The sequence below is a fragment of the Pristiophorus japonicus genome, chromosome 1 (assembly GCF_044704955.1).
Source record: "Pristiophorus japonicus isolate sPriJap1 chromosome 1, sPriJap1.hap1, whole genome shotgun sequence".
NCBI lineage: Eukaryota > Metazoa > Chordata > Chondrichthyes > Pristiophoridae > Pristiophorus > Pristiophorus japonicus.
The window spans coordinates 457,308,222-457,323,008 of record NC_091977.1 but is presented as its reverse complement, the minus strand read 5'-3'; the positions used below and the strand labels follow the sequence as shown (position 1 = coordinate 457,323,008).

Here is a 14,787-nt window from a genome sequence, read left to right as displayed (position 1 = left end):
TAGGAAAACACTGGAAGATGTGGACACCCTCCCTCCAGGCCTGTTCCCCAGATACACCAAGCCCTATACATGAAGAGATCCCAAGCTAATCCTTGAACTGTTAAACCCCTGGTTTCCACTGAATCCTTTATCTTTCTCAGGTGCCAAGCAATGTGCCAACCCTTTACGCAATAAAAATCCTTAACCCGCCTTTCTCCATGATGTGAGTCACCTAGCAAGAAAAAATTACAACTCTGCCAAGTAATAATCCTGCCCACATGCAAGGAATTGTATTATGTAAATTATTTTGAATGTATATATTTGCATTGTCAGTGCAATCTACAAAGCAACACATACTGCACTTTGTTACTCGGTTTCCTGTTGTCACCCAAGAAATATGTAAACTCTTGCATTATTAGATGTCAACTAGGTAAAGTTAAATATAATATAAATTATTCCTACCATTTTTGTAGCTGAATCAAGCAAAGGATCGAAATACTGAAACTTCACTGAGTGATCAACCATCGTGTAAGGTCTGGCATATCCTTTTAGAATCATATAGAATGCCTGATTTCCAAATACTGCACAAAATACAAACGATTTCTGATTAAGAAATAACTGTATGGCTTAACTGAATTTAACAAAAAGCTTTGCAGGTTATAGAGAAAAGGCAACCAAAATTCCTCAAGCATTACTCTAGCAGGAGTCCAGCAGAATCCACCAGAAAACGGCCTGGATCTATTTATGCCACAAAATAACTAGCAAAATATTCAGTGTGCAAGCCAAGCCTCAGAGTTCCACATCTGCTGGGCAACAGGCTGGTATGCCTCTTTTCACCTCGCACATTGGATTGCCGGCAGATTGCCAAGCCAGAGCCAAGGAAATCCCCAGCCAAGGAAATGCCCCTCTGACAAGTGACCTTGTTTGGGTTGGGCAGAGGTTCCACCCCAAAGAAAGCTCTGCGGGTAATGGCAGCGCAGGCCAAAAACATAGGCCTTCTGTCGCACTCCAGCGAACTTAGGGCGCTGGAAGGCTCAAGAATATTCGAGGCTATAGTTTCTCTACTGATGTTGTTGACTCTGCGATTTGCCTTGTATTCTTCCCCTGAAATTGGCAAGATATCAAACTGTTATGTATGTACATTCTGTTTGTAGCCACCAGATGGCGTCATTGTTGGAGGCCACTGAGCAGCATGCACATGGTGCTGCTCAGGTATAAAAGGCCAGCCATTTTGAGCGTCAGGCACTTTGGGCCTAAATAAAGCAGAGCCAAGGTTGTACCTTGCTTAATTAAACAGTACTCAGTTTGAACTTTTATTGCATACATAACACAAACAAGAATAGTTTCAATGGTATCATAAACAAAATATTGAAGATGGCCGCCGGGGTGGCAGCTCCCTAGTGAGCTCCCCTGGCAAACAACTCCCATCTTCTGGCATCCAGCAACTATCCACCCTCAACCTCCCCTCTCCCACTGTCTAAACTTCCCCTAGCCCTAATAGACCCTAGTCGGGGTTGCATTAACTTAAATCGTTACTTTAAACCCAACCCTGCGAATCCCACAAGTTCGGGCCTACCTCAGGCGTTCCACCACACCACCCATCGGCGACGACGACCGGACTGCCGGTGACGACGACCGGACTGCCGGTGATGGCGACTTGGACCTGCATCTCTTCCCCGCTTCGGCGGCCTCCTCCTCGGTGTTGACTCACCTACCTCGCCCGATCCTCGAACCCCGACGACACCCGGCGAGCCTCTGACCAGGCAATCGGGTCTCCACCCCTCCAGTGGCGATCGGGCCGTCTCCAAAGGCGGCAGAAGAGCCTCTTCTTCCATGACGGCATCTGGGCCTCCTCGATGACAGCTGGACCTCCTCCTCAACGGCGACCAGGTCTCCTCTTCTACGACGGAGGCCTCCCCTCCTCCTTCAACGATGACTGGACCTTTCGTTCCCCACTGGTGACCTGGCCTCTTCTCCTCCAGCACGTGGTGAGTACCATGGCTGTGACCAGCCTGACCTTCCACTCTGAACTCCAGTGGACCACTGTCCCTCCCAATGCCTGCCCCCAACCAAGCCTCGGACCACCTACCAGCAAGGGCCTACTCAGCACCGAGCTTGCAGCCAACATCTTGCTGTAGGCAACTGGGCCATACAGCAGTTCCTGGTCTCCAATCGTCTTGGACCCCCTTGCCACTGGACCAAGAACTTGCTCAGCTAAGCCCGTGTGGTAGCCGGTGTGCAATGACCACCCCACGCTAAAAGAACTCAAGCACAGGCATCTTCCACTCTTTTAACATGAAGTTCGGGACCTGTGATGTCAGGACCCTCATGAACAACTCCAACAGGGACAGGCGAGAACACCACACAGCCATAGTTGCCCGGGAACTCAGACGCTTTGATATCGACATCGCCGCCCTAAGCGAGACCCAGCGGGCAAGGAAAGGCCAGCTCAAGAACAGGTGAAGGTTACACCTTCTGAAAGGGAAACCAGGGGTAAGGGATGGTTGAAATGGAAGCACTCGCATGTGTCTATGGGGTGAAAAAGATGCGGCAGTACCTTTTTGGCAGAAGGTTCGAGTTAGAAACGGACCACAAGCCGTTAACATCCCTGTTGTCCGACAGCAAAGCTGTCAATGCCAATGCGTCAGCTCGCATACAGCGATGGGCTCTCACGCTGGCTGCGTATGACTACACCATACGGCACCGGCCAGGCACCGAAAATTGCGCTGACGCGCTCAGCAGGCTTCCACTGGCCACCACTGAGGGGGCAGCAGAGCAAAGCGCGGAGATGGTCATGGCTGTCGATGCCTTTGACAGCGCAGGCTCCCCCATCACATCCCACCAGATCAAAATCTGGACAAACAGAGATCCCCTCCTATCTCTGATTAAGAAATGTGTCCTGACTGGGGATTGGGCGCCCGCACACAGAGCATGCCCTGAAGAGGTCAGACCGTTTCACAGACGGATGGATGAACTCTCCATCCAAACCAACTGCCTACTATAGAACAGCCGGGTAGTCATGCCCCAGAGGGGTAGGGAAGCATTAATCAGGGAATTCCACAGCGAGCATCCAGGCATCGTGCTTATGAAGGCCATTGCCCAGTCACATATATGGTGGCAGGCCATTGATGCAGACTTGGAACACTGTGTTCACAGGTGCACGACGTGTGCCCAGCTGGGAAATGCCCCCAGGGAGGCCCCACTCAGCCCGTGGCCCTGGCCCACCAAAACATGGTCACGTATTCACGTAGACTACACGGGCCCGTTCATGGGAAAAATGTTCCTCATGGTTGTTGATGCGTACTCGAAATGGATCGAGTGCATCATATTGAATTCGTGCACAACATCCACCACAGTGGAGAGTCTGTGTGCGGTCTTTGCGACCCACGGCTTGCCGGACATCCTGGTTAGCGACAACAGCCCGTGTTTCACTAGCTATGAATTCCGGGAGTTCATGTCGGGTAATGGCATCAAACATGTCAGGACAGCGCCATCCAAGCCGGCCTCCAATGGCCAGGCGGAACGTGCGGTCCAAATCATAAAGCAAGGCATGCTCCGGATTCAAGGACCCTCCCTTCAATACCGTCTATCGCGCCTCCTGCTGGCCTACAGGTCCTGACTGCACTGGCTCACGGGGGTCCCGCCCGCTGAACTACTCATGAAACGTACATTAAAAACTCGGCTGTCCTTCATTCATCCAGTTTTGTCAGACATTGTTGAGGGCAAGCGCCAGTCCCAAAATGAGTGCAACGACCATAACTCAAAGGGGCGATGGATAGAAATCGATGACCCTGTATTTGTTCTTAATCACGCTGTGGGGCCCAAGTGGCTCGAGGGCACTGTAATTGGTAAAGATGGGAATAAGGTCATAGTGGTCAGACTCAACAATGGGCAGATATGCCGCAAGCATCTGGACCATGTAAAAAAAAGGTTCATCATGGACACTGAGGAAAATCATGAGATGCTGCCCACACCGCCGCCAGTGAACGAGTAACAAGAACCGTCAGCAGCATGCACAGTCCCTGCGGTCAGCCCGGATGAGCCGGAATCACCACAGGTGACAAAGACGCATGCCAAGGTTCAACAACCAGAGCCCCAACTGCGGCGCTCCACGAGAGAGCATCGACTGCCTGAAAGACTCAATCTTTAACCCAAAGACATTGGGGGGAGGTGATGTCATGTTTGTAACCTCACATAACTATAACCTTTATGTAACAACACTATACACTGTATACACCTGAGAAATGCACACTTTGACCACAGGGGGTGAACTTGTGGGAGACACTCCTTACCTGGTCATCCAGGTATATAAAGGGAGGTCCCACGCAGGTTCATCACTTCTTGGTCCTGTGAATAAAGGTACAGGTCACAGAGTGACCTTGTCTCCAGTATGTGCCTCGTGTTGATTTGCTGTAGTGTCTAAGGACATAACAGAACTCATAACAGCAGACATGATCAATGCGGTCTGCATGACCCCATGGTTTTGGATCCATGACAAGAATGCACATCATGCTTTCTTTTTTGTTAAATTTGAAAGGAGAGAGTTTCAGCACCTCATAACGTTGCCAGCTCAGATACTGGTATTACGTATGTTTTAGAGGATAGGCTAGAGGAGTGGTCCTGACATGGTTAATGACTGGCACAAGTGTGCAGGAGCTAGGGCAGGGGGTTAATATGCCAAGGGTGCCATCTCGCCAGAGGGTGATGTCACATACTAGTAGTTTTACAGAAGACTCAGATGCAGACTTTGAGGGGCCCAGACTGCCAAAGGCGGCAGGTGGGCATACAACAGGAAATGCACTGGGCCTCCCAGCGAGCTTGCACATAATGGCTCAGAGGATGGAGAAGTCCTGGACTTGCGCAGACCATTCTATCCAACGTGGGCCGAGTGGTCAGCTCAATCAGCACAACAGCTGTCATAGAAGATCAGATGCCTGCCATCCATGGATCAAGGCATAACTTCAGCAGATAATCTTGCCCATGCTATTTTTTCACTGAAATAGTACTATTTCTAGTTTAAAAATAGAGGGAGAATAATCAAAGAAGATCCAAATACTGGGCTTACTGACATTCAGTTTGTTCACTCATCGCTATATTTATGACCTATTTTATGGTAACTGTTTTGTAAACTGGATTAGTATGTACATTTATGTCTACTTCAGTATATGGAATAAAAAACACATAAAAATTGTTAATTCAAAATTCGTATATTACAAACATACAAGCAAGGTACAGAAGAGATACCTGTGGAACCTGTCTCCCATGATTCCATGATCAACTGTTCACTGAGTTGTTTCAGCTCCTGGTCTGTAAACTGTGCATCAATTACTGGAAACATCTTCAGAATTTTATAAGTATTCAGACGCTCAGAACGAGTTCTGTGAAAAGGGCTACAAAGATTGAAAAGCATGAGAAGACAATAATCCGATCTGTCTTTGCAAATAGATGCCACCCTTGCTTTATGTCTCGTTTGTTTTTGTAGATTACTCAGAAAATCTCACCATGTAGCTGTACCTCAGTCATAGACAAGGCTAAACACAAATTTTCTTCAATCAATTGTACAAATGTCTCTAATAAATTGCAGTGAATATAGGATTAGGCTGCTTTTTCTCCGAGATATGTTTACATGGCTGAATAAACAGCATTCCCTAGCTCTTCAAATTTCAATAAAAGACACAACATGCTTTTAGAAAGAAGTTATTTTTATAAATTGAGAAACCAAGACGAATGCTTTGAATTTCCCACCAAAATTTTTTTTAAAGGTTTTGGAAACATTGTTGAAGCTTACACAGGCCTATTAAACTCCCTAATATGCAATGCATTCCATGGCCCTATAATTTGTGAACTTTCACAGATGCAGGGAAGCAGGACCCCATCTACCCATGCCTGAAGATGCTAACTTCATCCCAAATTGCAGCGGCAGAGTCACTGAATAGCCACGGTGCGTGCGTTGTGCTTGATACGACCCAAAAAAGCTTTTATCTGTTGCAGGCGTCTGGTCTCAATGAAGCACATGGGGCTCTTGGGGAAGGGATTGCCTTTCTCTAAAGATCTGGGGCTCTCTAAAGGCCCCCAGCTGGCATGTGCTCCTCTGAAGTCTTTTAAGAGTGGAATTTCCAATAAAAGCCCAGAAACGCCCTAGAAATACCTCCTTGATATTGGGGTGTATGAGATGGAAGATCTGTTCACAGCCCTCCCATCAGAATTTAAAGGTCTGGTGTAAACAGGGCAGAGTCCTGGCATAACCGAATTCTTTTCCAAATTCCTGGCCCCCACGGACAGAAATCATCCTTTCCGCCTTCCTGCAGCCTAGCAATTTCCAGGGCAATTTGTTTCCTAGCCTCTATACCCTTGTAGCATTCTCGCCTGTATAAATTGAGTGATTCTGGGCTTCCATGCTGATCGCTTGAAACATTGGATTCTTAATGTTGGGACTGGGACTGACTGACCATTGATAGTTTGCAACTTGAAAGAAAGAAAGACTTGCATTTATATAGTGCCTTTCATGACCACCGGACTTCTCAAAGTGCTTTACAGCCAATGAAGTACGTTTGGAGTGTCGTCACTGTTACAATGTAGGAAACTCGGCAGCCAATTTGCACACAAGCAAGCTCCCACAAACAGCAATGTAATAATGACTAGATAATCAGTTTTTTTGTTATGTTGATTGAGGGATAAATATTGGCCAAGACACCAGGGAAAACTTCCCTGCTCTTCTTCGAAATAGTACCATGGGATCTTTTACGTCCACTTAAGAGGGCAGACAGGGCCTCGGTTTAACACCTCATCCAAAAGACAGCACCTCCAATAGTGCAGCGCTCCCTCAGCACTGAACTGGAGTGTCAGCCTAGATTTTTGTGCTCAAGTTCCTGGAGTGGGACTTGAACCCACAACCTTCTGACTCAGAGGTGAGGGTGCTACCCACTGAACCACAGTTGACACTGAAGGAAGGAATTTGGTTCATTCCGTACTGCTGTTGCTGCATTATTTGTTTTGCATTACTTCCTTCAGCTGTTTGCTGCTGCATTTTTTCAACATAAATTTCTTTTGCATAGACCCAGAGCCACAGCTGCAAGCAGCTGAAAACCTTAGCTAAAACCACAGTGATTAGTCTGGGCATTCCATTGGGCCTTCCAATGGCAGTTGAGGATTTGGAGGAGGTAGAGGAGTTCAAGCAAGGGAAAGAAAGGCAGGTGTACGAGCATATTAGGAGTCGGGTGTTCACTCAGACTCGGCTCAGGAACAACATTTTCAAACCCAGGCATACCTATGTTGATATGTGTGAGGAAACCCACTTGCATTGTCTCTGCTTTATAGAATCATAGACTCATAGAAATTACGGCACTTTAAGTGCACATCCAAGTATTTTTTTTTAAATATGGTGAGGGTGTCTGCCTCTACCAGCTTTTTCGGGCAGTGAGCTCCAGACCCTCACTGCCCTTTGGGAGAAGAAATTTCCCCTCATTTCCCTTTATGACAGAGGTGGTCATCAAGTTTGCCATCCACTGTTGCCTCACTTACAATGATCTAGCATATTGACAATGATGTTCCTTGTTGGAAAGATCACCATAGCATTGAACTTTTACACAAAAGGATACTTTCAAGCAACTACTGACGACATTTCGTCAGAACTGGAAAAAGTTAAAAGCAGACACTTACCATTTTACAAACGTTTTGATGGGTTTGCCTCGGGGAACATGCCAGGTAAGTGGGATCGGATTCTCAGTGACTTTCCATCACTTTGGCTAGTTGACAGCTGCAGAAGTGGTATAAAAGCTACCATTTTACAGCTATTCACTATCCAATGTCAGAAGCTGAAACCTTTAGGATTTGGAAGAAACTTTTGAGCTGTATGCACTTTGGAAGTGTTTGCAGTGAACTCTCTATGATGCTCGCCTTCTTGGAGCAACCTCTCTCACCATTGACAGATCACTTCTGTCATCTCATCCTGGTCCTTAGAATCCACCACGATCAGCCCCAACACCAACATCTCTAAACGCACCAACAGCAACACCAACCTTCTCCACAATCACCTGATGCTTCACAGGACACAGGGCATCAGCACCCAATCACATTGCTGCCCGGGAGACCAGTGATGGCCTCACCATAGCCACATTTACTTCACTTCATGCTGTGCACCCTGACTGCCACATGAAGCGCCAGTTGGCACCACCCTACACCAGCTCCATAAAGCATCCCTGCAATGTCCAACCCATTCCTTTCACACTCATCACCATTGTGGGGGGTACCCTTATGTCTCACCATTCACTACAACTCACTAAACCACTTCCAAAGGTGCCCACAAATCTGGCCAAGAACACAAAGTCCTGAAAATAAAGATTTCAATGTTTGACAACACATCAACATTAACTATACATGAACATTGGCTAAAGGACCCAAATGCCTACCCTTGTATGTTGTTAGTTGGTATGACTGGACAAGGATGAGGGTGAGTGTGAGGGGTGGCTAGTGAAATGGGAAACTGATAATGTAGATAGCGAGGGATGGGTGGAGGTGCAAGGTAAGTTGGTGTGAGAAATGATGTGCGAGGGTAGGATAGGTAATGCAGAATGATGGGGATGTGATGAGTGGCATAGCAGGATGAGGTTGAATGTGGCTTTGCAGTAATGTTTCTGTAGATATGGCCCTTATGGCTAAAGGGATCAAGGGGTATGGAGAGAAAGCAGGGTACTGAGGTGATGATCAGCCATGATCTTATTGAATGGTGGTGCAGGCTCGAAGGGCCGAATGGCCTACCCCTGCACCTATTTTCTATGTTTCTAATATTTCGTGATCTACTGAGATAATTGAAAGCTTTGGCTATGCAGCCAGTTTCTCCTGACGATATCCCTTCTTGTGCCCTCATGTGCAATGTGCAACCATGTTGTGTTGGTGTCCTGGGGAGGTCCCTTCTGCCCATGGGAAGGGAAGAGGACTTCCCTGCGTGCTGTGACTCCCTCCATAAACATGTGGAGGGAGTCATGGGAGAGTCTGGGTGCAGCATGCACCTTTGTGTAGTGCTTCTCAGTGTTTGCAGCACCTCAATGCTGCAGAACAGTGACAGAAAAACTGTCAAAAACATGGTCCTTTTATAAGAAACGGCCGATGACGAATGACGTCATCAGACCGGCTTCCTCTTAATCGGCCGGGAAGCCCGCAGGGCGGACTTAACAAGCCCCATCAGCGGAAGATTCAGGAGAAATACTGGGCTCAAGTCAGGAGCATGTTTTCCACTCTCCTTCGATCCCAGCCACTCCGATCTCGCTACCTGTGGAGAAATCACAGCCATCATCTCTAAATTTTTCTTCACCACCGGATTAGGCTGACGAGACTGTAATTGTTGGGTTTGTCCTCATCTTTTTTGAACAGGGGTGTAACATTTCTAAGGAGCATTAGAAGATTTTGGCCAGAGCCTGCGCTATTTCCACCCATACTTTCTCAGTATCCTAGGATGCATCCCATCCCCACTTTTACAGTGCCAAAAATTGTGTGGGTCATGTGGGTAGGCTGTTTAATTCTGCAGGCAATCAAGAGAGCTGCCCGTCCTTCAAATGTCGATGAGGCTCAGCAGTTAGCACGGGCCTCATTCCACCAAGAGCATGGGGGCTTGTTGCCTGCCTGTTTCCCATCCAGGGTTAAAATCAGAGCTATTATTACGCATCAAGAATCAGTAACACATTTTATACTATGATGTAATTAATGCGCTAGGTATACTACACAAAGTACTTTAGTATCAAGAGAAATTTTGGGTTTGTACAATAGACAAAATCTTCTGAGACCCCGTCCCATTGGCTGGGCCTTGCCGACAACAGGTAGTTTGTCAAAAAATTGCAGATACACTGCCCACATTTCCCATTCACTTAAATCATTGCACCAGTCTACGCTGAATTCAAACACAGGTTCCAGAGGTGAAAGACAGTGTACAAAACTAGTGCAATAACTGTCCTTTATTTAATTTAAAAGCAGTACTGGCTATATTTGTCTTTGAAATCTTTGGAAATGTTGATACTGACATTATTGTATTTATTTTCTATACAGGATGTTGCAATTTATATTATTGTTTCCCAGAGAGCAAGTAAAAAATACTGTGCTTTTGAAATTGAAGGTAACATGAGGGCTTCCTGTTGTTAGTTTTGAGCCTTGCACAGAAGTTGCAGCTGATAAAACTGGTGGTAATTATGCACAGTGTGTAATCTAAACATTAGGACTTAATGTGACAAAATCTACATAAAATTCACACCAGGGTTAATGTGCTTTCTACAACATTGGCAACTTATCCAGAACAAGAATAACAAAATTTCCTCTTACAGAACTGTACTAATGATTAGGTCTTAATTTTACACATTGTTGTATTATGCTTGTCAAAAAATGCAAGTAGCACAGAAATAAATTGGTTCCATTGCATTTAATTGTGTTGTTTAGGCTGCCTTTTATGACAGAATGAGATGGCATAGATAAATTAGCTGATGCCTTGACATGGTCTGATGGGGTTATTATTTATGAAATCAATTATATTGGAAGTATCTACAGAGCTTCTCAGATCATATGCCAGCTAGCACACAGCTGTGAATGGATAAATCGTTATTTATAAACTCATCTTATTCCAAATTACGCCGAGCGATCCCAGTCATGATTAAAGATATAACAGTGATTTGTTTACTGAAAAAAAGAGCTCTCACAATAGCAAAGAGTACCTCGATAATGAAACAGGTCATCCTAACAACTTTAATAAATCATTGACATTTGTGAAGGAAGCCATGCAGAGTCAACAACAGCAGAGTCAATGGGGTAATTTTAAAAGGCAAAAACGGGTGGGTTGGGTCGGGTGTGTAAATTCGGAGAAAAAAAAATTGCGACCACAACCCGGCTCTAATGCGCTGACTTCCAGGTATCACTGAGGCATGTTTGGCTGCTTGTGTGCAACCTACTCGCCGGAGTATGCATGATCATTAACGCAGGAGGTGGGCAATGTAGACATCATTTAAGGTGATAATTGGATGTTAATAAAGGCCTTTTCACAGGAATTTAACTTTCCTCAGATTTAACACCTCCAGCTTGGGAAACTGACCAGTAAAAAAGAGGCAAGTTACAGGTGCACTTCATGGAGTGTCTATCAACTTCAGATAGCCCACACTTAGTAAATGCTCAGTTCTTACAGCTGCTTTATCAGTCCTCTCTGGCAAACATTTAGCAGAGAGTTCTTGTCATCATACAGATTTTGAAGAACATTGGAGGCTTTCAAACAGAAGCCACCAGGATGGGAGGCAACTTGGATTGGCAATAGAAATTTAGAAGCATAGAAATTTACAACAGTGAAGGAGGCTATTTCAGCCCACAGTGTCCACACCGGCCGACAAAGAGCTATCCAGCCTAATCCCACTTTCCAGCTCTTGGTCCGTAGCCCTGTAGGTTACGGCATTCAAGTGCCTATCCAAGTACTTTTTAAATGTGGTGAGGGTTTCTGCCTCTACCACCCTTTCAGGCAGTGAGTCCCAGACCGCCACCACCCTCTGGGTGAAGAAACTTCCTCTCAAACTTCTACCAATTACTTTAAATCAATGCCTCCTGGTTCCTGACCCCTCTGCTAAGGGAAATAGGTCCGTCCTATCCACTCTATCTAGACCCCTCGTAATTTTATACGCCTTAATAAGGCCTCCCCTCTGCCTCCTCTGTTCCAAAGAAAGCAATCCTAGCTTATCCAATCTTTCCTCATAGCTAAAATTATCCAGTTCAAGCAATATCCCCTTAAATCTCCTCTGTACCCTCTCGAGTGCAATCACATCTTTCCTGTAATGTGGTAACCAGAACTGCACACAGTACTCTAGCTGTGACCTAACTAGTGTTTTATACAGGTTAAGAATAACCCCCTTGCTCTTTTATATTTTGCCTCGGCTAATAAAGGCAAGTATTCCGTATACCATCTTAACCACCTTATCTACCTGGTGTACTACCTTCAGGGATCTGTGGACATGTACTCCAAGGTCCCTTTGTTCCTCGGCACAAAATCCGTAACATACAGGGCTATGGAGCAAGAGCTTTTGACAGTACATCAGGAGAGGAAGATAATTGCCATCCATGGCTGCGACGACGTTCTGTGGTGGGATCAGTAGGTGCACAGGCAAGGGACCGAGGTTACAGGAGGCACTACCCACGTAACAGGGTGTACAGGCAGAGGCTCAGCTTCCTTGACCTCTCGGAAATGCACTGCTTCCACAGGCTGAGGTTGTCATGACAGGTGGTCGCAGATATCTGCGGTCTCCGGGAAAAAGAACTGCTACCTGTTGGATCTAGCGGACATGCATTACCAGTGGCTATGAAATTCCCCACCATCCTCAATTTCTTTGCCTCTGGTTCCTTTCAGGGCATTGCCAGAGAGTCTGATGCACATAAATGCATGGCAGGTGATGGATGGATTGTTTGCCTGGGCTGGGAGTTATGAAAACTACCCTGTGATGACAATGGTCAGAATGAGCGGGCACTCACATTCATGTCTCTGGCTGGCCACCCACAGTTCCAGTCATCATCATCATCATTATAGGCAGTCCCTCGAAATCGAGGAAGACTTGCTTCCACTCTAAAAGTGAGTTCTTCGGTGACTGAACAGTCCAATACGGGAATTACAGTCTCTGTCACAGGTGGGACAGACAGTCATTGAACGAATGGGTGGGTGGGAAGACTGGTTTGCCGTACACTCCTTCCACCGTCTGCGCTTGCTTTCGGCAAGGTGCTCAGTGCCTTCCCGGGTGCTCTTCCTCCACTTAGGGCGGTCTTTGGCCAGGGACTCCCAGGTGTCGCTGGGGATGTTGCATTTTATCAAGGAGGCTTTGAGGGTGTCCTTGAAACGTTTCCTCTGCCCACCTGGGGCTCGCTTGCCGTGTAGGAGTTCAGAGTCGAATGCTTGCTTTGGGAGTCTTGTGTCAGGCATGCGGACAATGTGGTCCGTCCAACAGAGCTGGTCGAGTGTGCTTCAATGCTGGCCTGATCGAGGACACTAACGTTGGTATGTCTGTCCTCTCAGGGGATTTGCAGGATCTTGCGGAGACATCGTTGGTGGTATTTTCTCCAGCGATTTGAGGTGAGTACTGTATATGGTTCACGTCTCTGAGCCATGTAGACCATGAGCTTGGTGCCAGATTTGAGGGCGTGATCTTCGAACACTCTCATCCTCAGGCAGCTGAAGGCTGCGCTGGCGCACTGGAGGCGGTGTTGAACCTTGTCGTCGATGTCTGCCCTGGCTGATAATAGGCTCCCGAGGGATGGAAAGTGGTCCACTGTGTCCATGGCCGCACCATGGATCTTGATGACTGAGGGGGCAGTGCTGTGTGGCGGGGTCAGGTTGGTGGAGGAACTTTGTCTTATGAATGTTTAGTGTAAGGCCCATGCTTTTGTACGCCTCAATGAAGATGGTGACTATGACTTGGAGTTCAGTCTCTGAATGTGCGCAGACACAAGCATTGTCCGCATACTGTAGCTCGACGACAGAGGTTGGGACAGTCTTGGATCTGGCCTGGAGACGACGAAGGTTGAACAGGTTCCCACTGTTCGACTATGTCTTCATTTGAGCCAGGGATCGCAAGGATGTGCGCATCACCTGCGCCATGACAGCAGCTGACGACTGCTGGATGGACCAATTCCGTTCCGTTCCATCATCAACATCAATATAGCCCCAAAGTGGCGACGGCAGTGGAGTGGAGAAGCAGTGCTGTAAAAAAATCAATGCCGGAGCACAGTTACAGTGTGCATTGCACAGGTGTGGCAATCCGAGCACCAACACTAAAAGTTTTATCAACCACAAGGGATATTATTCCATCAATGTGCAGCTGGTGTGCAACCACAACAAAAGGTTCATGTGGGTGTGCACCAAATTTCCTGGGAGCTGTCAAGATGCCTTCATGCTGCGGCAGTCCAACTTTCCAGACTTTTCGTTCCAGGAAGCAGACTGAAGGGCTAGCTTATATGAGACAACTTGGTTCATGATACCTGTGACGAAACCCATCAATGAGGCACAGGTATGTCATCGGAGTGCCTAGATAGGTCTGGTGGAGCCTTTCAATACTCACCAGTGAGGGTGTCCAGAATAATTGTGGTGTGCTGCATCCTACAAAACATTGCACAGCAGAGAACATTGCAGTTGGAGAAGGACGAAGGTGCTCATCACTCATCTTCGGATGAAGAGAATATTGACGGGGGAAGAGGAGAAGGAATGAGAAGATAGGGCACCCATTGCCAGACCAGCCACATATATTGCTGCCAGGGATTCCCTAATGGCTCGAAGGTTCAGCTAGTGGTGATTCACACAGGAACACATCACAAATGAAATCCTCCGGCCAGCTCCCACAACCAACAGCCAACCCCCCCATCTCCTCCCTCCTCCACATCCCCCTTTGCACTAAACAGTCCTTCAACCACTCTCTACCCATTGCACATCTGCCCAATGGGTCCCGTCATGTATTGACATTCATCATGAAACAAGTGAAAAAATAAGTTGACATTTGGGATGTACTAATGGGCATGATCTGGAAATGATGCGAATCAATAAATGTTTGAGTTATAAGAAAAGGAACATAACATTTTGTCAAACACACATGTGCATACCCTTGATGAATTACAGTTGCTTTCTCTTACGCTTCCTACTGCTTCTATGTGGTGCATCCTGTGTGCCTTCAGCAGACGTAGAAATAGACTGCTCAGATTCCTGCCCTGACTGTTGAGATGCTCTTGGCCTGGGTTTCGGACCCCTGGCGGCTCCGCCAAAGAACCAGCTTCGCCAAAGAACCAGCTTCACATGTGCAGAGGCAGACTCGGCCA

General features: G+C 46.9%; 1 protein-coding gene across 3 annotated transcripts in view; it reads right to left on the bottom strand.

Annotated features, from left to right (window-relative positions):
• Positions 1 to 14,787, bottom strand: part of cnbd1 (cyclic nucleotide binding domain containing 1) — a 272,191-nt gene that overhangs the window by 171,980 nt on the left and 85,424 nt on the right. For all 3 annotated transcript variants that reach the window (XM_070893726.1, XM_070893742.1, XM_070893736.1), the window contains exons 5-6: positions 5,224 to 5,369; positions 442 to 560 (exon numbers count right to left, since the gene is read on the bottom strand). In XM_070893726.1, coding sequence (XP_070749827.1) covers positions 442 to 560; positions 5,224 to 5,369 — 265 coding nt within the window. The remainder of the gene's footprint in view (positions 1 to 441; positions 561 to 5,223; positions 5,370 to 14,787) is intronic.